Genomic DNA, 22,899 nt, shown 5'->3' with positions numbered 1-22,899 from the left:
AACAGACAGACAGAAAGGGTTTAAAGACGTTTCGCTGCTGAACAGCAGAACCCACAGTTCAGGTGAACATGCAGCGGAGGAGCAGGATTTGTTGCTACTATGTGGGTTTTGCTAATTTGCTGTTGACCTGAATGAGTGACGATAACGAGCCGGTCATGTTCAGGGAGGGGGCGTGACGTGCTCGTAGCATCATAACAGACTGAACAGCAGGTCTGAGGACAGTGTTATCTGACCTGTGAGGTTCATCCATGAAGGCTGAGTCACTCTGACTGACAGCAGTCAGCTGGTTTAAGGAGTTATAGAACATGGTTACATGACGAACGCCCATTTAAAAAGTATTGTTATTATCCTGCTATAGTGGACCATTGTCTGCCAGGATGATATCTGCATACAGCTAAAACTGTAACAGACAGAATGAAGAGTCTGTCAGCTGGAGCTCAGCTTTAGAAAGAGAGGAGACAGAGGCAGAGAGGAAGAGAGGTGAGGAAGATGAGAGAAGAGATACTGTAGCTGCATTAGAAATGTGTTGAAGAAAACAAAATATATATCTCAATCACAACTATTAAATAAATAATAGTGTATATAACTTTAATCATTTTTTAATTCACATTGGCACATTGGTAAAAAAGAAAAAGAGATAAGACCATGTTTCACCTCTTTCTGAGCCTCGTTAGTGCAGTAGGCAGCGAGTCAGTCTCATAAGCTGAAGATTGTGACTTCAACCCTCACAAGGGGACTTGTTTTAGAGCCAGAATACAGATCACAAAGAGCACACTGTATGTTTACATGTCATCCAGGTCATGTTCATAGAGAGCGTCTGGACTTTTTTTTCTTTTTTCTTTTTCAAGTTTTTCTTGAAGATGTTTCTCTGCTCCTCCAAGCAGCTTCATCAGTTCTAACTGTTTGGTGGGAAAAATGGTTTATATGTGGTGGAGGTGGGTCTGGGTGAAAGTCACTCTTCCAAGCATGTCCCTGCTTGCGTAAGTGTTCATACTAAAGTCACACTGTTTCTCAGCATAAACCACATGGCCCATACACGCTCTAACCAACTCAGCTAACCGGCCCTGGAAAAGTTTAACACACCTGTCATTTCGTCGGAAAACAAGAAAATGATAACCCTAGACTAACAGAATGTTGTTTTGTTCAGAAAGAAGTGCATTCAGACTGAAAAAGCAGCTGCAGGAGGAGAGCTGGCCCAGTTTGGTTCAGGAAGCAGTGCAGCTGTGTTCATTGATCAGCTGCAGCACGTTGGTTAGCTGAGAACAACTCAGTTTATTCAGGAGTTTACATCGAGACACCTGGACTGAAGGATTGTTTTTGAACACCACAGCAAGGACACTTTTTGAGGTTACAACTCTGACATGAAGGCATTATGTGATGTCATCAAACACACCCTACAATGTCATCATCCCGGAAACCTCCGTTGCTGCCCCCGGCTTTGTGACCATACGGGTGGACAGAGATGTGACTGGCAGCGGTAAGAAGAAGAGAGGAGGGATTGTGCTGTATGTGAGTGAACAGTGGTGCAAACCCACACATGTCCGTGTCAAGGAGCGTCTCTGTAACCCGACTGGAAATCTGCAGTGAGCCCTGAATTTTTACATGTTCAAAATATCTGTTTGCTTCACATCTACTCATATTATTTACCATCGTTGGTGTTGAGTATGTGACGGAGCTCAGGAGGGGAGGGGAAAAGGGACAGACAATGACATTTATGTAGGCTAGAATAACAAAATCTATTGTGAATATAATATTAAATAAAACAGCTGCTTTAACATGAAAAGAAGTTGTTCACTGGCTCCTCACACAGACACATGTCAGGAGTCAGGCGTGCGCAGCTTGTTTACAGTGAGGGCAGCTACTGAGAACACGTGTTCCATTCAACCAGCATCCTGATTAAAAAGAAAGAAAGAAACTCCAAGTACTTCATGTGACCTGCGTATTCACAGCGAGCACAAATGGAAATGCTGATTAACACGCGGCAGTCTCCTAGTTTGATCCATTCTGGGACTATATGCTGACGGAGCACTGCTACATGCGCACTGAGATCACGCCGCACCTGAAAACATAGGCTGCTGAGACCTGTCCAACAGACAGCGCGTCGCTTGGCACAGTTTTCAATGCGCGCTCTCATTCCTCTGGTGCAGTGCGCTCACGTGTGTGTGTGTGTGTGTGTGTGTGTGTGTGTGTGTCGGGGGGGCGGAACTCCTCTGCAGCGGAGAAATGCGCGAGCATGCAGAGACAGAAACGACACGCCGAGCAGAACGGAGGCTGCCACTCCTAAAAAAAAATTCTAACTAAATATCAGAGAAATACTGACGGGGAATTAATAATAAAAATAAAATGCACAGGACAAGTCTCAGTAAATAAGTGCGTGTGAGAAATATGTGCGGGCCGCACTAACACTAAACTTTGATGTCAAGTGGGGGGCCACAAAATATCGGTTCACGGGCCGCAAATGGCCCGCGGGCCGCTACTTTGAGACCCCTGGCGTAAGGGAACCACACAGCCTCTGCTCTCTTGTTTCTGTGGTCCTGTAATACCTTTCATTCTGCTCTGTAGCCACTTAAGGTTTATATCCATTTTGATGTTGTTGTTGTCACATACACACTGTCACAAATGTGTAATTGAACGCTGGCTATCATACACAGGAAGAGGGATGTGATAGACGTGTATCCAGTGATTAGCCTGGCTGCCTCTCTAAACCCCTCTGGAAATGGTAAAAGCATTTTTGTAACTTCTATACAGATCCACAGTTTACTAAACATCGCAGATTGACACTAAGAGGCAAGAGATGGTGTAAACTAGCACACAGAAAGATGTTTTATATAGGCTACTATGAATGAGCTGAGACACTCCATAAATCATGTGTACAGGTGTACCTGAAGGGGCAGATGGAAGCTACAGACAGCAGGTCATCAGCACTAACAGAAGAGACGACTCAACAAAAAGGCACGAGACGTCGTACAATATGTGGTCTGTCAGGGAACAAACTTCTTTGTTTGCACAGACTCAATATACCCGCCCTCATTTGTGTCAGATTTTCATTGTATACATTACATAACAGTAGAATAAAGCTTGCCCACCTGATTCCTAAGACCTTCTATCAGCAGCAAATATGTAACTTGGTTGTTGGTGCATTTCTTGACTGTCAGTATACCTGATTCCTTGTGGTTGCTCACCTGTGGGAAGCTTCCAAGGAATTATAGTGGTTTATTGGTTCACCCTGACAAAGAATGAGGAGGGATATAGGGGAAGATTATAGAGTTTGACAGATGATCATGAAACAATGTAGAATATTAATGTTCCCTTTTGTGTTTTTGCAAATTAAAATCGTAAATTGCCTTAAATGCTTCAGAAGTGACCTGGTATGGAGGAAACTTGGAGTGTGTTGATGCCCTCTTTTTGTTCTGCAGTGGCAGAGTGAATGGTCGTCAGTACAGAGCCGACCTGGAGCTTTACCAGAATATTGTTGCTGAACAGTGCTGCTGGGAAATGAAGTCCAACGACCCCGTTCTCAAACTAGTCAAACAGCAGCAGGGACACTGGGAAAGACTTGTCAGGACTAAGGTACTCAACTTGTGTTCAGTCTACAGCAGAAATATAGAATTTTTCCACATCATCTTCTGATTGATTTCAAAGGTGATTTATCTTTCTAGAATATTTTTGTGAAAATGTTACTTTTGAATTACTAGTCAGTTGGAAAAAATATTCTCCCTTGCTGTCAAAGTAAATAGTGGCCAGTATAGAGTAAGTAATAAGAGTAATCAGAGTAAGTAATTCTCACGAAATACTAAGTGGAATCAAGAAGTATGAAAAAAAAACATATAAAATAAATAATATAAAAAAACTATGAAACCTGTAGTAATATATAAAGTATAGTTCACGTGAGGAGCAATATTATCATTATTATATCAAACGGTCATTCTGCCTGTTGGCGTTTTGTTGTAGGAGGAGCAGAGAGAAACAGAAGAAACCTGACAACTGATAACGGAGGAGATGAGACTGGAGAGGGAGGGAGAGAGAGAGAGAGGGAGAGGGAGGGAGAGGGAGCGAGAGAGAGAGGGAGAGAGAGAGAGGGGGAGAGAGAGGGGGAGAGAAAGAACGGACAGACAAGTTATGTTACAAGTTGGGAGGCTCAGGCATTGTTTTATATCTGTCATGTCAAAGTTTATCCAAAATATTGAGTTGGAGTTATTAGTGTTTGTATTGCAGCAGTTTTAAATGGTGTTTTCCACTTAGGTCCATTAACTCCTATTATAATACTACATTTTAATATCAGAGCCATAACAACATGGAATCATGCATTTCTTAATGTAAGGGTTTCATTTGTGAGGACATGTCAAAGTTCATGATCATAAATTCAGCTTCACATTCTTCATTTCACTGCTTCTAAGACAAAAACATGTTCTGACCTGAAATCACAGTCAGTGATTCAAATGAAAGTGAAACATCATCAACATTTAAAGCACAAAGTTGAAGCTGCTGTCACTTCCACACACTCTGCTTCTACACACAGCACAGACTCACTGAGGAACCAGGACACAACCAGAACCCAGCATGTAGAGGCTGAGTGAATGTGGTGCTGAAGGTGTGGAGGTGGATCAGTGTGTCAGAGGAGACTCTGTAGAAGGACAGAGTGCCAGCAGGACAGTCCACATACACTGCTGCTCTGTGAGAGACAGAGGAGGAGGGGATGGATGTTCTTCTGTTATTGTGACAGACAGAGTAACCAGAAAGATCAGAGCAGATCAGACTCCAGGACTGATTGTTTCTTCCAAACCTGCAGTCAACACTGTCTCCTTTCCTTCTGATTCTTCTGTAACTCACTGATATATGAACCCCTCCTCTCCACTCGACCTCCCAGTAACAGCGACCAGTCAGAACATTTCTACACAGCAGCTGAGGACACCAGTCAAATCTGTCTGGATGATCAGGATATGGCTGCTCCTCCTCTCTCACATGTGTCACCTTCCTGTTGTTGTCAGACAGTTTGAGCTTTGTGTACACTGAGTTTGTGTCGACTTCAAGTTGACAGAAATCTGATGGAGAGAAAAAGACACAGCTGCAGTTTATCATCTGACACATCTGATGGCTTCATTCTGTCTTTACTGACTGATGTGTTGTTCATTCATACAAAGTTTATCATCAGACTTTTTGTCACTAATGTTTGAATGAACAAACACACAACTATCAGCTTTGTGTTCAAACACAAACTGGATATTTGCAGCAATGTGAGTAAAGACAGACGACACATTTAGAACATGAGAAGAACAGCAGCATCAACTGTATCATTGGATAAAGAGCATCATCCAAAAGCTCCTTCATCAGAGTCTGGAGGAGGATCTGGACTGAAAGACCAGACTCAGACCTCCTGATCTATCCTGATATTGTTCCACTGTTACTATTGTAAATACTTATTCCGCTTCTGTATTATTCTCCTTCTTCTGGACACATTTTCAGCAGAACTAGTCCCACAGCTTTAATGTGAGCGACCTGAAACTTTTACAGGACGTCCGGCTGTACCGGGACACCTGTGCTATGACTTTTCTTTCCGTTCCGACGTACGGTTTTCACGTAAATCGCAAAAAACCAGAAAAAAACCAGAACGACATAGACGGTGAATGGGGAGAGAGAGAGAAAAAGGCAAAAGTCACAAAACCAGGAAGCCGAAAACTGAGGGAGCCGTTTCCATGGTAACCGTAACAGCAGCATCAGCTATATCATTGGATAAAGAGCATCATCCAAAAGCTCCATACAGGAACATACACAACTACACACACACACACACACTCACAGACACACAAACACACACACACACACACACACACGCTGATTTTCAAAATAAAAGCCTCCAAATCATTACACACCTTACTAGGCCTGGTAAACTACACACAAGCCACCCAGAAATATGCAGACACACACTATACACACCTGCCAACACACAGACACACAAACATGGATTTTCAAAATAAAAGACCCTGCACAATAACAGGATATGGCTGACGTGTAGATTTTCAAAATAAAACACTTAAACATGTTTTAACATGCATTAGGGAGTGTCCCCAACCCACCCCCCCACACACACACACACACTTACACAGACACACACTGATTTTCAAAATAAAAGCCTGTAATTCATTACACAGCTAACTAGCGCTAGCCACCCCTACAAATTATACATCAAATCGACCGGCTCGGTCAGGACTACTACCCTCTGAGGTTTGGTAGCGATCGGATAAACGGTGTTTGAAAAAATCCAGAAAAACTGCGATCGACCCTCCACACAGGCATCAAATCACTGTCAAACTTTGAAGGCATGGCGTTTGGGCATGCTTTCACACAGAACCTTCATTCAGTCTTCATTTAGGATTCCTCCATTCAGAATGAATGGAGAAGCTTGGGGCCTATTAAACCTTATATAAAACCAATCAGAAACACTGTAAAAGCATGAAATGTCATCAGTGGCATCTTTCACATATGCCGGTGATCAGGAATGAGGTTTGGTGGTATATAATGGGGCGGACCGGCAGCAGAGTGTGGGTGAGCGCGCATTGGCCCACTCAAAATGTCTTGTGAAATTTTCTAGGTTATATATACAATAGTTATTTCTATTTTCTTTCCTGTTTGGTTCTTCTGTCCTTATGTTCCTTTCTTTGGTTGGGATTGTTGGTGCATTATCATTGAGGGTTCTTCCTGTAGAACAGACCAAAAGTCCAGTTCATATGTTCACTGGGCCGAAGCCTCTGGCATAAAATCAATAATGTCATAATATGCCACCAGTACTGTTGTCCACAGGATGAAATCACACATTTAAAAATGATTATTATTTATATATATTTAACATTTCACCACAAGATGGCAGCAAACATGGTCAAACTCTCACCACCCTGTTTTGCCAGTGATCTGTGTTTTTTTATTGCCCATTTCTAAAATGGCAAGTGTGAGTAAGAAAAGGAAGGTTGACAGCGAAGGCCGAAGTTTCAGGACAAGTGGAAATGGAAGAAGAATGTGAGGGCAAGACATCTTGCACATTGAAACCTGTGTTGGAGCCAGACCTGCCCCCTTTACTGCAGCTGAGAGCCCAGTCTCTTCCTTCTCATCAGAGGTCCCTCGTTAATCGCGGGGTTACGTTCCAAAAATAACCAGCAAAAGGTGAAATCCGTGAAGTGATGGGCTTTATTTTTTACAGTTATTCTAGATGCTTTAAGGCTGTGAACCCCTCACTACACACTTTATACTCCTTTCTCTCCTGTTCAAACACTGTCAGAGTTCAAACCTTCATAAAAATAAGTCCAGTGTTACAGAATGAAACCAAAGCACAAAGCAAAATAAAAGGAAATATAATAAATGAAGATTAAACAATGGTTTGTGAAATGGAAGTTGTGGCGGCTGCACTAAAATGAATGATAAGTTAATGTGGTCTGTTCAGAGCTGTCAGTAAAAGCTTGTTTAACTGGTTTCGGCTGTCCCGCCTAACAAATGAAGAGATTGCTTCCAAAACGCTATAAATCCAGAAAAAAGTGTTTTCTTTCCAAAAAGGGTTTATATGAAACTTCTAGTTTTCATATAAACCCTCCGCCATGACAGTTGGAAAGCTGCCCCGTGATTGGTTGAATGGAAATGCTGCATTGTGCTGAAAATCAGGGTGTTTGTAGCAGATTGGGAAAAAAGGGAAGAAACGGTGCAGGGAAACATGGCGGATAACGTGTTTTGTTACTAATTGATTACAAACTTTAAACAGAGACCCCGTGTGAAACTTATTTTTAAGCTGGAACCTAAAACTCCTGCTGGGGAGTAATAAACTCCAGTAAACACCAAAGAAATCCAACCGCCGAGGCTGCGCTACAACAGCTCTGATGGACTGATAGAACACTGACTCATGCACAATAACATGAGGAAAGACTGAGTCAAACTTACACTTCCTCAGCCCAGGTTTTAACCACTGCTCTCCACCATGCTCCACCCTGCAGGAAGAAACACAGTCAGAATGATTTTCTAACCAACATGAGTCCAAACTGCTGATCAACATGAAGCAGAGTTCCTCAGTTTGTCAGAGACACACAAACAGACTGAAACTCATCTGTGTCGACTCCAGAAGAGTCTCTCCTGATCTGCTCTGTGTTTATTCATGTCCTCCATTCTGTGAAATATTGCTCTGTCAGTGCTTTACTGTAAAATCCTCTTCATGCAGCAACAGTGTAGGTTTGATCTCAGCATTGTGCATTTATCCAAAGCAGCAAACAAGCCACACTGTCTCTGACTGTTTGTTCCTTTCACTCTATATGCAAACACAAGCCTGGTTCACATGTGTCATGGATGGAAGAGTTTCTGACACACTTCAAATAAATACATTCACTCATGTCTGTGTGTAGTTTTTACAGTGATAATATTGTAGTGTCTCCCTGCTCTCTGTCTCTGACTGAAGGAACTCCTCCTTCTACCATTGTGTTGTCGTCTCCTCTGAAGCTTCACATATGGATTGTTTCAGGAACATTTGTTTGTGGAAATAATTCAGTGGTTCTTACAGCTGAGGACATTAATAAGTAGGGCATCATTTAGTATTTGATCTGCACTAAGTGTGACTGAAAATCAGTCTGTATGTATTTTGACATGAAGAACGTGTATAAAGAAAAGTGAAGTTAACATGATGGACACTTAATGATGGAGGAAGATGAACATCAGGGATCAGTGATTATTTCTTCTCTGCAGTTTCAGTCCATCCATCAACAGCTGTGGATATATGAGCTAAACTGACAGACTGAGGAGGACTCATGCTCTGTGGTCTCTGTGTACCTGAGAGTCTTCAGACTACAATCTGGACTGTTGAGTAAAGCAGACAGCAGCTTCACTCCTGAGTCTCCTGGATGATTGTAGCTCAGGTCCAGCTCTCTCAGATAGGAGGGGTTGGAGGTCAGAGCCGAGGCCAGAGAAGCACAGCCCTCCTGTGTGATCAGACAACCCGACAGACTGGAGGGACAAAACATGTCATGAACTCAAGAAGAAAGAAGGAAAATCCAACAGATCTTCAACATGAACATGAAGCAGAATTTAACTGATGATCAAAAAGCTGGATCCTGACCTGAGAGTCTTCAGTCTACAGTCTGGAGTCTCCAGTCCATCACAAAGAAGCTTCACTCCTGAATCCTGCAGGTCGTTATTATCCAGATCCAGCTCTCTCAGACTAGAGGACTGGGAGCTGAGGACTGAGGACAGAGCTTCACAGCTTCTCTCTGAGAGGTTACAGCTGCTCAGTCTGAGAAAAAAAAGAATGAACACAAAGTCAGTGTTTTATTGTTCATATAAAAATCAACCATGTTTGAAATGGTTCATAAATCCACCTACAGAACTTTGTTGGAGGCTTTGACCACTGGCAGCAGCCTCAGAAGAGCCTCCTCTGAAGCAGAGTATTTCTTCAGGTCAAACACCTCCAGATCTTCTTCTGATGACAGTAAGATGAAGCCCAGAGCTGACCACTGAGCAGGAGACAGTTTATCTGTGGAGAGACGTCCTGATCTCAGGGTCTGTTGGATCTCCTCCACTAGAGAACGATCATTCAGTTCATTCAGACAGTGGAACAGATTGATGCTTCTCTCTGCAGACACATTGTCACTGATCTTCTCCTTGATGTACTGGACTGTTTCCTGATTGGTCTGTGAGCTACTTCCTGTCTGTGTCAGCAGGCCCCGTAGAAGAGTCTGATTGGTCTCCAGTGAAAGACCCAGGAGGAAGCGGAGGAACAAGTCCAGGTGCCCAGTTGGACTCTGTAAGGACTTGTCCACAGCACTCTGGTGGAGGTGTTTTAGTTCAGGTTTGTTTCTAAAGACTTTAAACCACAGAGATGTTGTTTGTTGTTGTTCCAGCAGGTTGACAGCAGAGCTGATGAAGGTCAGATGGACATGAAGAGCAGCCAGAAACTCCTGAACACTCAGATGGATGAAGCAGAACACCTTGTCCTGGTACAGGCCTCTCTCCTCTTTAAAGACCTGTGTGAACACTCCTGAGTACACTGAGGCTGCTCTGATATCGATGCCACACTCTGTCAGGTCTGACTCATAGAAGATCAGGTTTCCTTTCTGCAGCTGATCAAAAGCCAGTTTTCCCAGAGACTGGATCATCTCCCTGCTCTCTGGACTCCACTGTGGATCTGTTTCAGCTCCTCCATCATACTTGATCTTCTTCACTTTGGTCTGAACCACCAGGAAGTGGATGTACATCTCAGTCAGGGTCTTGGGCAGCTGTCCTCCCTCTCTGGTTTCCAACATGTCCTCCAGAACTGTAGCAGTGATCCAGCAGAAGACTGGGATGTGGCACATGATGTGGAGGCTTCGTGATGTCTTGATGTGGGAGATGATCCTGCTGGCCTGCTCCTCCTCTCTGAACCTCTTCCTGAAGTACTCCTCCTTCTGTGGGTCAGTGAACCCTCTGACCTCTGTCACCACGTCCACACAGTCAGGAGGGATCTGATTGGCTGCTGCAGGTCGTGTGGTGATCCAGAGGCGAGCAGAGGGAAGCAGCTTCCCCCTGATGAGGTTTGTCAGCAGCACATCCACTGAGGTGGACTCTGTGACATCAGTCAGGGTCTCATTGTTGTGGAAGTCCAGAGGAAGTCGACACTCATCCAGACCATCAAAGATGAAGACCACCTGGAGGTGCTGAAAGCTGCAGATTCCTGCTTCTTTGGTTTCAGTGAAGAAGTGATGAACAAGTTCCACCAAGCTGAACTTTCTCTCTCTCAGCACATTCAGCTCTCTGAAAGTGAATGGAAATGTGAACTGGATGTCCTGGTTGGCTTTGTCTTCAGCCCAGTCCAGAGTGAACTTCTGTGTTAGGACAGTTTTCCCGATGCCAGCCACTCCCTTTGTCATCACTGTTCTGATTGGTTCCTGTCTTCCAGGTGAGCCTTTAAAGATGCCTTCTGGTCTGATGCTTGTTTCTGGTCTGTGTGCTTTCCTGGATGCTGCTTCAATCTGTCTGACCTCATGTTCCTCATTGACCTCTGCAGTCCCTCCCTCTGTGATGTAGAGCTCTGTGTAGATCTGGTTCAGAAGGGTCGGCTCTCCTGCTTTAGCGATCCCCTCAAACACACACTGGAACTTCTTCCTCAGGTTAGACTTGAGTTTACGTCCACACTCTGCAGCACGAGTTCCTGAACAAACAATAAATGTCATTAATAAGTGAACGCTACAATAAATGTGTCAAATAAATATTTTCTGTCTCCATGAAATCTGTTCATCAGTTGTAGACAAACAGTTTGTGTTTTCAGTCAGAAGAATTCACAGATGTCTGCATCATATTAACAGCAGAGTGTGTAAATGTAAACTTCATTTCCTCTTTCCATCATGTTAAAGCTCTTAAATCCTCTTACTGCTCTGCAGACGCTCAGCCAGCTCCTCCTGCTTCATCCTCCTCAGGAAGTGCACTGTGATCTGCACTAATGACTCTCTGCTGCTCCTCTGCTCTTCATCCTCCTCATCCTCCCTCTGACTCTCTGAGCATTCTGGGTAATCTGGACTCAGGAGCTTCTGGATCTTCTTCAGCTCATCCTTCACAAACCTGACAATGTTCTCCTCCAGCAGCTGGAACAGAACAACAGAGTATAAACTCTCAGACTTTGAGGAGCAGAATAACAGTTTAGTGTTTCATCATATTACAGCTTATGTTCATACATGTATTACTTGAATCCACAACATTAGATATGAAGTGTTGTGTATGCACAGCTGCTGTAGTTATAAGTATTACTACCACAGTTCTGTCTCTGTGAATGCTTGCTCAGGGGTCAGGCTCTGGGTCTCTGTAGAGCACCAGGACTGTTGTGTTGTAGTTAGAAGCTGTTTGTACTCACCATAAATATGGCGTCCTGAGCAGGAGTCTGAACACTGGGTTGCTGCAGTCTGTGACAGAAACATCAGCATTTAACAACACAATCACTTCACTAAGTGTTTTGATGTGTTTTCACTTTAAACAGATACACAACAGTCAATAGACTGGTGACAAACAAGCATTCTTGTATTAAAAAATGAAAACTATCCCAACTCCACACATCCAGCTCATGTTGAACCTGTTGCTGCTGCTTTAATGACTGAAGCACAGCTTTAAGAGTTCCATTCCACTTCCACTGTCATCATATGTTCACATTGATTTAGACCAGGGGGGTTCAATTAAAGTCCCTGAGGTCCAGCTGTTCACATTTCCTCCAAGTCAAAGGTCTGAGCTGATGTCTAGCTTGTGTCTTATTAGCTTCCCCTATGTCCACATGTTCATATGTTTCAGTAATATCTATTGTCAGTTTTCAATGCAGGAAATGTTCACCTGGGGCACAGCTAGCTCTGTTACCATGAATAAAAGTAGTCCCAGGCAAATACATTGAAGGCCTTTATTTCAGATTAAAGAAACTGAAACCTCAGACTGAAATAAATACAAAGTGCAACAGTCAATGGACTGGTGAAGAAAATTAATTAATACACAAAATGTGAGTATTAAAAATGAAAACTATCCTGACTCCACACTGTTCAGCTGCATCCAGCAGGTTTGTAATTTGTTCTTCTTCACATATTCTGCTTTAATGGCTGCCAGCACAGCTGTAAGAGTTCAGTTAAATCTTCCACTCACCATGTTTCTCTTTCTTTAACATTAAACGATGTGCAGCAGGATGGGTTTGTAATGAATCGCAGTCAGACAATGTTGCAGTGTCATGATATAGAGTCTATATCATGTGTTATGACTAAGTCATATTTTGTGTGTGTGAGTGTTCTCCCTCCCCGCCAACAGGGGGGAGCATACTATTGGTTCTACAGCTGGATGACATGGAGCTCGAGGATTGGAGGACACTGATGGGCTCTGAATTTAAAAACCCTCCACATCAGCCACCCGATGCTCTTGCCCTCCTCTCCACATCTCGAGAAGACTGCACTCGATTTTTGCTTGTATATTAGACATTAGACTGTGAATATTAATTTATGTAATTTAGACTCGTCGTTTGATTTTGGCTTTACCTAGAGTAATTGAATTTAAGTTATTATTACATACCAGGCACATTTGAGTAGGGGTGAGAAGCCGTTTTTGTTTATTCGTTTTCTCCTGTTTTTTGTTAGGAAGTCAGGGAAGTCACCTGTATCTTTGTTTGAATCTCTTTTCTTTTGTTCAGGAAAGACAGGAGCTGAGAACCTTAGTTGTTTTGTTTGTTATTTTGGCATTGCTCAGCCTGAAGGTTTCTGTTGTCTCGGTTCGTTTATAAATACATTTATATAAATTCCATTCGTCGTTGATATTTTTTCATATCTACCTTGGGAGTCGGAACAGGAGGGAAGAGTCACTTTATGCTACAACTAGGTTTCCCCTAGGCCGGTTGTAACATAAATTGGGGGCTCGTCGATTCTTTTGAAAGCGTGTTGGTAAGTAAAACGTTTGTTATCGGTAAGTTAAATTTGGCTCGTTCGTGTTTTGATTCGTGTCAGTAAGTAATTGGCAATTCGTCGTTTTTTTGGAATATTGTATTTTTCATATTACTCTGCATAATACTGGTGGACAGTTTTGCTCTGAATATGGAGTTTGATCTAGAGTATTTTGTGAAGAATCCTACAGTCCAGCAGTTGGACAAGTGTAGGAAGGTGGATTTATTAATGATTGCTGCACGTTTTCAGGTCAGAGTGCCTCAAAATGTTAAAAAGGAGGAACTGAAAGAGCTTTTGCAGGAAAAGCTAGTGGAGGAAGGTCTGTGTGTGTCTGTGCCCTCTGTAGAGGAGGCGGCGAAAGCTGACGTGAGCTCCCGTGACACGGTGCGGCCCAGCCCAACCGCTCCCTCTGGTCCGTCTGTTACGCCTGCTATGACGGCAGAGGAGATGCAGCTAACTCTCAGAATAAAAGAAATTGATTTGAGAAATCGCGAGTTAGAGGTGGAGGCCATGCACCTGAAGGTGAGGGCCTTAGAGCTAGAGCGTCTCCCCTCTGCGACTCCACACCCATCTGCCTCACGACAGGTTCCTCATTCTCCTCGTGACACATTTGATGTGAGCAAGCACATTGCTTTAGTGCCACCATTCAGAGAGTCTGAGGTGGATTGCTATTTTAGTGCCTTTGAAAGAATCGCAACCACTCTGAATTGGCCGGCTGTAACACATGACACTGCAGACCTTTGTTATTTCCTTTACTTAAAGCCTTCAGAAACCACCATGAGATGATAACATGACAACATAAATACATACTGATACTTTCTATTATACATCTACAAACACAGACCTGCTTATGGGTCTTTTACAGAGCCAAGCAGACCCACATGATCATTGAAGAACTCTGCTAAGTTACAGAAACAGGACTTAAAGTGGTATCAACATTTTTGAAATGTTCACTTTTCATGGACACAGAGCTGGATCAGTGTCCATGATGGCCACTACAAGAGACTGAAAAACTGTTATCACACAATTTATTTGATCACAATTTGACCAAATTCAACCAAAAACACCGAAGAACAGAAGCCACCTTAAAGTTCTGCACAGGCTGTGTTCAAGTCAGAATAATCAGCAGTGTGAGGTACGTGCAAAAATCCAAACCAGGACCCTGGGAATCTGAGGAGGAGGAGACTAGCTCCTAGCTACATATAGGCTGACAGCTACAGTCGTTTTGGGAAGTTGGTCAAACTTTCTATATTTCTGCATAAATATGACCCGAAACACGATCAATGCTGAATTCTGCAGGCCGACAAAACATAGCTGAGCTAGACAACAGAAAAATGCATAAACCGCTAGCGATTAGCACAATGCTAATTTGCATTGAAAAACCCATAAGGTCGCTAGCGCTATTAGCGTCACACTTTTAACCCGTTTTCTTAAACTTAAATAACTTAAAGTGCCTCCTATGAGCGCATGACGTAAGGTAAGGGCTTATGGAACATAATACTTACAGACAGATATTCTCAGACGACTAAAAAACATGTAGCAGGATGAAAAAACACAGCAGAAACTTTCCACTTGGCTCTGGAACCATTATGCTACTACGGAAGCCTCGTAGGACAATCTCAACTCAAACATAGGATTTTGGCTGACTATAGGGGGCAGCACAATAATATTTACATACAGTGTATGAATCTATCATTTATTTAAATGTTTTATTACTGAAATGTCTTTCCATACTTTGTTTCAGTGGGCTGCCTTTCTAGTACAGTGAGGCAGATGTTTAAGTCATGTTTATGCAGACATATAGAAGATTTTAAATGATTCATACACTTTGAAGCAGCACTGTAAATATGCATTACTCTGTGCTACAGATGCTCCAAACCATCAACCACCTGCAGAGCAAACAGACACATACAACCCCAAGAGTCCAGCAGAGCTCATCACAGCATGGAGACACTTCCAGAGTGATTCTTACCTTTGATCATCAGATGGCTGATCAGCTTTGAAATTAAAGGGCTCACCCATCGACCGATCACTTTTCATGGACACACAGCTGGGTCCAGGTCCAGCAGAGTCTGCTCTCACATCCTGGATCCTGATAGAATCACAAACACTGACTCTGAGCTTCTTCTGGAAAAATGATGCTGAACATCATGTTACACTTTAAATGTTTAATAATGATGGAAACAAACTGCAGCTGTGACATTAACTCTGACCTTTGACCCTCAGATGGATCAACAGCTTTGAAATTCAAGGGATGATCCTTTGACCAATCACTCTTCATGGACACACAGCTGGCAGGTCCAGGTCCAGGTCCAGGTCCAGGTCCAGGTCCAGGTCCAGGTCCAGGTCCAGGCCCAGGCCCAGGTCCAGGCCCAGGTCCAGGTCCAGCAGAGTGTGCAGTGTGCTGCTGCTTTGGTCTTGAACACACAGATGTGTGAATAATGTGAGTGTGAGCTCTGACATGGAGAAGAGTCATGGACAGTCAGAGACGGTCCTCTTACCTCTGAGCTTTGGTCCGGCTCTCATGGTCCCCACACAGAGGGCTTTTAGAGGGAGGGACTCCCTCCTCTCTGTCCTCACACTGACTCATAGCAGAGCTCACACCTTCACACAAACACAGCAACATGACACAGAAACACACAGTCAGCATGTTGTTATTGATCCTTCATGTAGATGCTAACAGGCTAATCATGCTGTTAGCTTAGCATCAGAGCCTCAGACCAGGTTTGGTTCTCAGGCTTTTATTTTGGTGAGTCTGTAAACACACCAACATCTCTGATGCTGTTATTATTGATGTCACATGCTGTAAGTGGAACAGTGCACACACACATTCAGTGTTTGCTTCAGAATTCTGTCACTTCTCTCCATGTGTGAACATGTGAATAAATGAACATGTGTTCATGTGTGTTTCTGTCACAGTGTGAACAGACTGAGTGAAGCACTGAGACCTTCCTCTGTAACAGTCTGTGGACTGTTTTCTATAGAAAGGACAAACACATGAGCAGCTACTGTCTGAGCTCTGAGGACTGACACACTTCTCCTCATGGCAAATATTAGATTCACATATTTATGAAGCCTTGAAGAGAAAATGTTTCTTCTGATGAGTTTCAATCATCGATATGAATTCATGAAAAATAAAACATGACAAATTGATGCATTTATAAATGTTTTAGTTTTAGTAATAAGAATCATCTGAAGGGAATTAAACCAGATGCACCTGAACGCACCATGAAACAGTAAACAACCAAACTTACGTAACGTGGCGCGCGGCTGTTGCGCAGCACAGGCGCGTCAAACCTGAAACAGACTGATCTGATAAAGTCAGAATAAAGCGACCTTTTCTCCGCTTGAAGCTTTGAACGAGTCGATCTGAGTTTCAGAGCAAATGAAGCTGCTGAACTTTACAGAGAGAACGATCAACAGAGACGCTTGTTGTTGGTTCCGCGTTTCAGGGACTTACTACAATAAAGATCCATCAGTTACAGGCAGTAAAGATCAATGAGGTGATCACACTGATGATTGATCAGATATCGACAGACTCACCTGCTGAATCAGTCCTGACTTCCAGAAGTTTCCACCTTCGTGTGTGGAGCTGCTGGTTCTGCTGCAGTCTGTCTGACAGGAGCTCAAAAACGAAAGTAAGTCCACAGAAGCCACGCCTTTAAACCAGGACACGTCTCCAGCAGGGGGCGCCCTCACACTGGAAACATGAAGCTGATTTTTACAGCAGCCTCCCTGTTGTTGCTCTGTCTGTGTCTGTTTACATGATAACAGCTGTGACACAAACAGAACAGTGATGGACTTTATTCAACCTGCTCAGCGAGAGAAGCAGCGAGCAGCTCTGATAGAAGTCTGTCTGCACCATCATCAGGGTCTGATGCTGCTGCAACAGCCGGACTCTGGGACGAAGTGACGTCAGCAGATGTCGGGTTGTCCTCTGAGTCTCTGAAGCAACATGCGGCTCAGCTGGAAAACAGCTTCTGATGGAGCTCTGATAGTCTGACTTCATCTCTGAGAGGAAGAAGAGGGAGAAGCCGCTGCGCAGCCGCGGACTCTCTCCAGCAGCAAAGTGCAGAGATCATCAGAGCTCCACATGAGCTGAACATGAAGAGACACAGTCCGCTAGCAGCTCCTTCACTGTCGGCCTGCAGCGCTGCTCCCACACTCATCTGGACTCTTTCATCCACACACAGAAAACACGAGCGGAACATTCAGCCTGCAGAGGAGCTGCCTTGGATTGAGTCTCCGCGGTTCTCATGGTGTGTTCAAGGACCGCCTCCCGCTCTCAGCTGATCATAACTACACTCTGACTGTGCTTGTGTTGCAGCTACGAACTGAACATGGCAGAAGAAGCTCCAGCTCCAGCCGCCGCTCCGGCCGAAGCGCAGAAGAAGAAGGTCTCCAAGCCGAACAAGTCCGGCCCCAGCGTCAGCGAGCTCATCGTGAAAGCTGTGGCCGCTTCCAAGGAGCGGAGCGGCGTGTCTGCAGCCGCCCTCCAGAAGGCTCTGGCTGCCGGAGGATACGATGTGGAGGCCATCGAGAGCCTGGTGGCTAAAGGGACCCTGGTCCAGACCATGTTCACTGTTGTTGGCAGAAAAGTCAGAGAGCAACAAACTGCTGTCTTACATTCATCCTTCAGCTCTGTGTTCTAAGAGTCTGAGAATATGTGGTTTCCTTTATTTACAGTGGTGCATGTCATGTGACTTTACTTATGCAACATGTATGATAATGTTCTGTCTCCTCTCATTTCCAGACGTGCAGCCAAAAACATGTGCAGTGATGATATGTGACGGTATCATCATGGTCTCAGAGAGAAGAGCTGAGTGTCTGTTCTGATCTGTGGATGCTTGTGTCTCTTCTCCCCTGTAGTTTCCTGCTTGTTGCTCCGTCACACGCCCTCTGCTGGTGAGCCGCGTCATTACACACAACCGCTCATGTAATGAGGTGAATTTATAACTTTTGACTTTATGTGGAGGAGGGATTGATTTTGGAATGAGGAGGCTGCAACCTGCGATGGCACCACTAGATGTCAGCTTTTCACAGCATTGGTGGTTCAGTGGTAGAATTCTCGCCTGCCACGCGGGAGGCCCGGGTTCGATTCCCGGCCAATGCAATGACCCTTTTAACTGAGGAACATGTGAGGGGACATATATTCACCTTCACATCTATGCTGTTGTTCAGTATGTTTTTATATGTGTTAACAGACCTATCTGACTTCTGTTAACATCACTGTGACACACACACAGAGGCACTACACTTCACAGACGAGCTTCAGTGGTACAGTGCACATCACATTTGAAACAAGAGCACTTACCATCACTGGTAGTGAAGGTGTCCCAGGAAGAATTACTGTGATGTTTTACCTTTAGAGCCTTTTTATAGAGCACACTCATTTGATTTGAATTAAGAATGTTTGTTGGTGCAGTAGCCAGCATGAGCCCTGTAGATGTCTTCATTTAAAAAAGAAAAAGAAAAAAGACCATGTTTCACCTCTTTCTGAGCCTCGTTAGTGCAGTAGGCAGCGAGTCAGCCTCATAATCTGAAGATTGTGACTTCAACCCTCACAAGGGCACTTGTTTTAGAGCCAGAATACAGATTACAAAGAGCACACTGTATGTTTACATGTCATCCAGCTCATGTTCATAGAGACCACTGAAGCGAGGCGTCTGGACTTGTAGAGTTTTCTTGAAGATGTTTCTCTGCTCCTCCAAGCAGCTTCATCAGTTCTACCTGTTGGTGGGAAACATGCTTTATATGTGGAGGAGGACCTCAGTGGGTCTGGGTCAAACAAACAATAGCACTAAATGTTTCCATAGTTACCTGTGTTGGTCTGGCTGACTGGGCCAGGTGTGTCTAATTGGCTAACGACTACAAAGATGATGTCTGAGGCCACCTCCTCTGTTAAGGACAGAGGTTTGCACATACTCACAGCAAGAACACAGGGCTGTCAACTAGTCCCCTCCAGCAGTCTCATAGTCGTTAGCCAGTTGCTATCTGTTAGCTTTGCATTGTTGAGGACAAGACGGCAAGTGACTGAAGATGTCCATCCATATTAATGGAGGTCCACATGTCTGAAGTCAGACTCCCTCCCTCCACCCTCTGCAGTTGAGCCTCCTTCTCATATTTGTCATCCACCATCTTCTTTAGAGCCTTTCTAGAAGGCAGGCTGGATGTGGGGTCTGGCTTTCCCACAGATCAGCCACTATAGAGAAAGACTGGGGGGCTTTCACCACATGAACAAGTGTAGCAGAATGTGTACTCCCACAGTGGAGAACGGCTCCATGGTGATGATCAAACAACGGTACGAGAAGCCGACACCAGCGGCTATAGTTAAGTGCATCCCGGGGGCCAGGGCGGAAACTTAAAGCTGCTGGAGAAAGATAAGCACACAGTGGGAGTGGCACACAGGATGAGCTGTAAGGTCTTATACAGACAGGTGTGTGTCTGTCCTCATCAAGTCCAATCAGTATCATCAAAGACAGCTGGACTCAGATGAAGGTTAGAACCATCTGAAGGACGATCAGAAGAAATGGACGCACCTGAGTTCAATATATGAGAGTCACAGCAAAGGCTCTGATACTTAGGACCATGTCATATTTCACTTTGTCTTTTTAACACATCTGCAGACATGTCAACAACTCTGTGTTTCTGTCAGTATGGGGAGCTGTGTGGACATTAACTCTGCCACATATACTGTGCCATGTGTGAAGTGATAATAAAATGTGAATTTACTGTAAAGAACTTTACTTATCATCCCTGTTATAAGTGACTGTGTGTGTGTGTAATGTCTGCTCAGTGTTACTGATGCTGCTGTGTGTGATCTGAAAACTGATCAAACTGTGATGTGTCTGATGCTGACAGCAGAATCAGAGGATGCATCTAAATGATGATGTCATATGGTTCCTAAAAAGGAGCCACAGAGGCTCTGTCTGCTTCCTGCCTCACCTGCAGACAATCCTCCAATCAGACGCCTGTTTCCACGGCCCTCATCAAGCTGCACTGTCAGCACATCTGCATGTAGCTGCTGCTGTGTGGACTCTGACCTCCTCCTGCTCTCTGCTTTGTTTTCCATCAAACAGCATCAAGTGTCCTCCTCCCTCCTTCTGGACACACACAGCATGACAGTGCACAGCTGAGCTCCTCCATGCACACACAACATCTACTGAATGTCAGCACAGGTCCAGAAGAGAGTCACATGTCAGACAGTCAGATCCTCCTCTGACCTTTAGAGGTAAGAGAGTCATGTTGTTACATTAGCTGAACTTGTGTCATGTGAACCGCACACTTGACAGAGTTCAGAGATCATCTGTTGATGAACAAACACCTGCAACCCTCTAGAACCCAGCCTGTTTCCTTGATCAGCTTTGGACTGTTTCCATCCTGACACCAGTGATACTCTCACTAAAGGGGTCATCCAGGATGCATTAGGTGAAGCGTGGAGCGTTGGTTGTTGCTATAGTAACTGAATTTTTGCTCGTATCAAATGAATAAACTCCGATCTTTATTTACAGACTCCACAGCAAGATAGGAAACATTACAACAGCGAAGTCTCCTCCAGCAGATATTGGAAAGAATTCCACTCAGCCGAGAATCCGCGATACGTTTAGTAATTGTGCTGCTTACGACCAAACGAAGCGCTGGAAGAACGTAACGTAGGTTGATTTGCACAGACACACATTTAAATGTGAAATTGTCCGGTTTGTTTATTTGTTTGTTTTTTCTGCTGCTGTTCTACAGTCTGAGTGAAAACATGCTCTAGTGTGGGACATATTCAGTCACAGGTTCATTTGCACAGACACATTTTTAACTTGAAATAATCACTGATGTGATGTGATATTTTGAAGCAGTTTGTGCCTCAATATTATCAATACATATTTCCATGGCTGGTTGGTGCCTAATCACTAATCACCAGCTTAACCTGTTAGAATGAAGGAGTTAACTTGACTGATGATTTGTCGGTTTCATGCTAGAACACTGTGCCGATTTAGAGTCAAAAACATGTCAGTGCAATTGTCATCAATTAATCGTCAAATTAATCGTTATCGGCTAAATGCCACAATTAATCGTGATTAATTTTTTTGCTAATATCGCCCAACCCTACCCCTACCCCTACCACCACCCCACCACCCAAGATAGGAACTCTTTGTACCAGCCACTTTACCAAAGGAACTCTGTGCACCAGCCACTTTACCCTGTACATTCTCTTGCACCTTAGTCATGTCATACCAGTCTCATATAAGCTGCTATAACTTAAACCTTCCTGGACTTAAACTGACTTTGACTTTGACTTTGGATACAAATCTGGAGATATAAGGTGCTAAGCAGTGTTAATTTTGGCAGCAATTTCTGATTTAGTTTTTATTTTAGTCTTGTGACGAAAATGTCATTTGATTTTAGTCACATTTTAGTCATCAACATTTTTGAACTTTTAGTCTAGTTTTAGTCGACTAAATATCAAATAATTTTAGTCGATTAAATCTGCCGTGGATTTAGTCGACTACAATTCTATGATATATATTTTTTCATGAAATAATTAAGGTTTGAAGTGCAATAAAAACAGGCACAGCTTTAACTTGTGTTATTTGAAACAAACACCTCTTTATTTTATTGCTATGACCTTTTCACAAAAGAACCAGTGAACAGCGAGCTGCTCTCCCTGAATACACTGTTCAGTCATGACCTTCTTCATGAATCCTCCATAACTACAGCAAAACACTTCAGTGACAACTTAGAAACAGGTCACATGCTGTAAAACCATCAGCAGCGGTGTCTTCATTTATAGATTTTGTCACGTGTATGAGCGGAAGTTAAGATGACTCGTCTGCAAACGTCGCTTCAGGTTTGTTGTGTTTTTACCGCTGATAGTCGCTCCACACGGTTTGAACCGTCCTGTTTGTCTTGACATCAAACGTGTCCATGTGTCTGTTCTTCTCCTGTGTTGTGTTACCATGCATGAGGACGCCTTCTTCCAGCATCGCGGGGTAACGTCCTTACACAGAGAGAGCACTTCTGATTGGCTCTCTGCCGCTGTCCCCTGATTCGTCCCTCCCTTCCACAAACAATATTTGCTCTGATTGGATCTCGTCTCCATCAATAATTTCGTCTCGTTTTTATTCGTTGACGAAAGTGTCAATCCATTTCGTCTTGGTTTTTGGCACCGTGCCAAAGACCATGATTCTAACAGTGCTGCCTCCTCCAAGGCAAGGCAAGGCAAGCTTTATTTATATAGCACCATTCATACACAAGGCAATTCAGAGTGCTTTACATAAGATGAAATCACAGAATAAAAACATATTAAAACATTAAATTAAGAAGGAAATTAAAATCATAAAAAACATAAAATCATAAAAAACATCAAATAAAATCAGGATGATTAAATGAGAAGAGTGCAGTCAAGAAATTAGGAGAACGCTGCAGTAAACAAATGAGTTTTCAGGCCTGACTTAAATGAAGTGACTGTCTGAGCAGACCTCAGGTGTTCAGGAAGGCTGTTCCACAGGTGAGG

The 22,899-nt window shown here is 43.7% G+C and overlaps 1 protein-coding gene and 1 non-coding gene across 2 annotated transcripts; one reads left to right on the top strand and one right to left on the bottom strand.

Annotated features, from left to right (window-relative positions):
• Nucleotides 1–4,578: 4,578 nt before the first annotated feature.
• Nucleotides 4,579–19,734, bottom strand: LOC114429929 (NACHT, LRR and PYD domains-containing protein 12-like; the record flags this gene model as incomplete). Its single annotated transcript, XM_028398532.1, has 7 exons — nt 19,654–19,734; nt 11,369–11,570; nt 9,346–11,149; nt 9,083–9,256; nt 8,797–8,970; nt 7,921–7,967; nt 4,579–5,042 (listed from the first exon to the last, which is right to left on the bottom strand). Coding segments are annotated over exons 1-7 (2,946 nt in total), but the record flags the coding sequence as incomplete, so codon positions are not given.
• Nucleotides 18,437–18,507, top strand: trnag-gcc (transfer RNA glycine (anticodon GCC)). The gene has a single exon. It is a non-coding gene; the product is annotated as a tRNA-Gly (tRNA).
• Nucleotides 19,735–22,899: the final 3,165 nt, after the last annotated feature.

Source organism: Parambassis ranga, unplaced genomic scaffold (genome assembly GCF_900634625.1).
Source record: "Parambassis ranga unplaced genomic scaffold, fParRan2.1 scaffold_21_arrow_ctg1, whole genome shotgun sequence".
Lineage (NCBI taxonomy): Eukaryota > Metazoa > Chordata > Actinopteri > Ambassidae > Parambassis > Parambassis ranga.
This window is presented reverse-complemented; position numbering and strand designations above follow the sequence as displayed.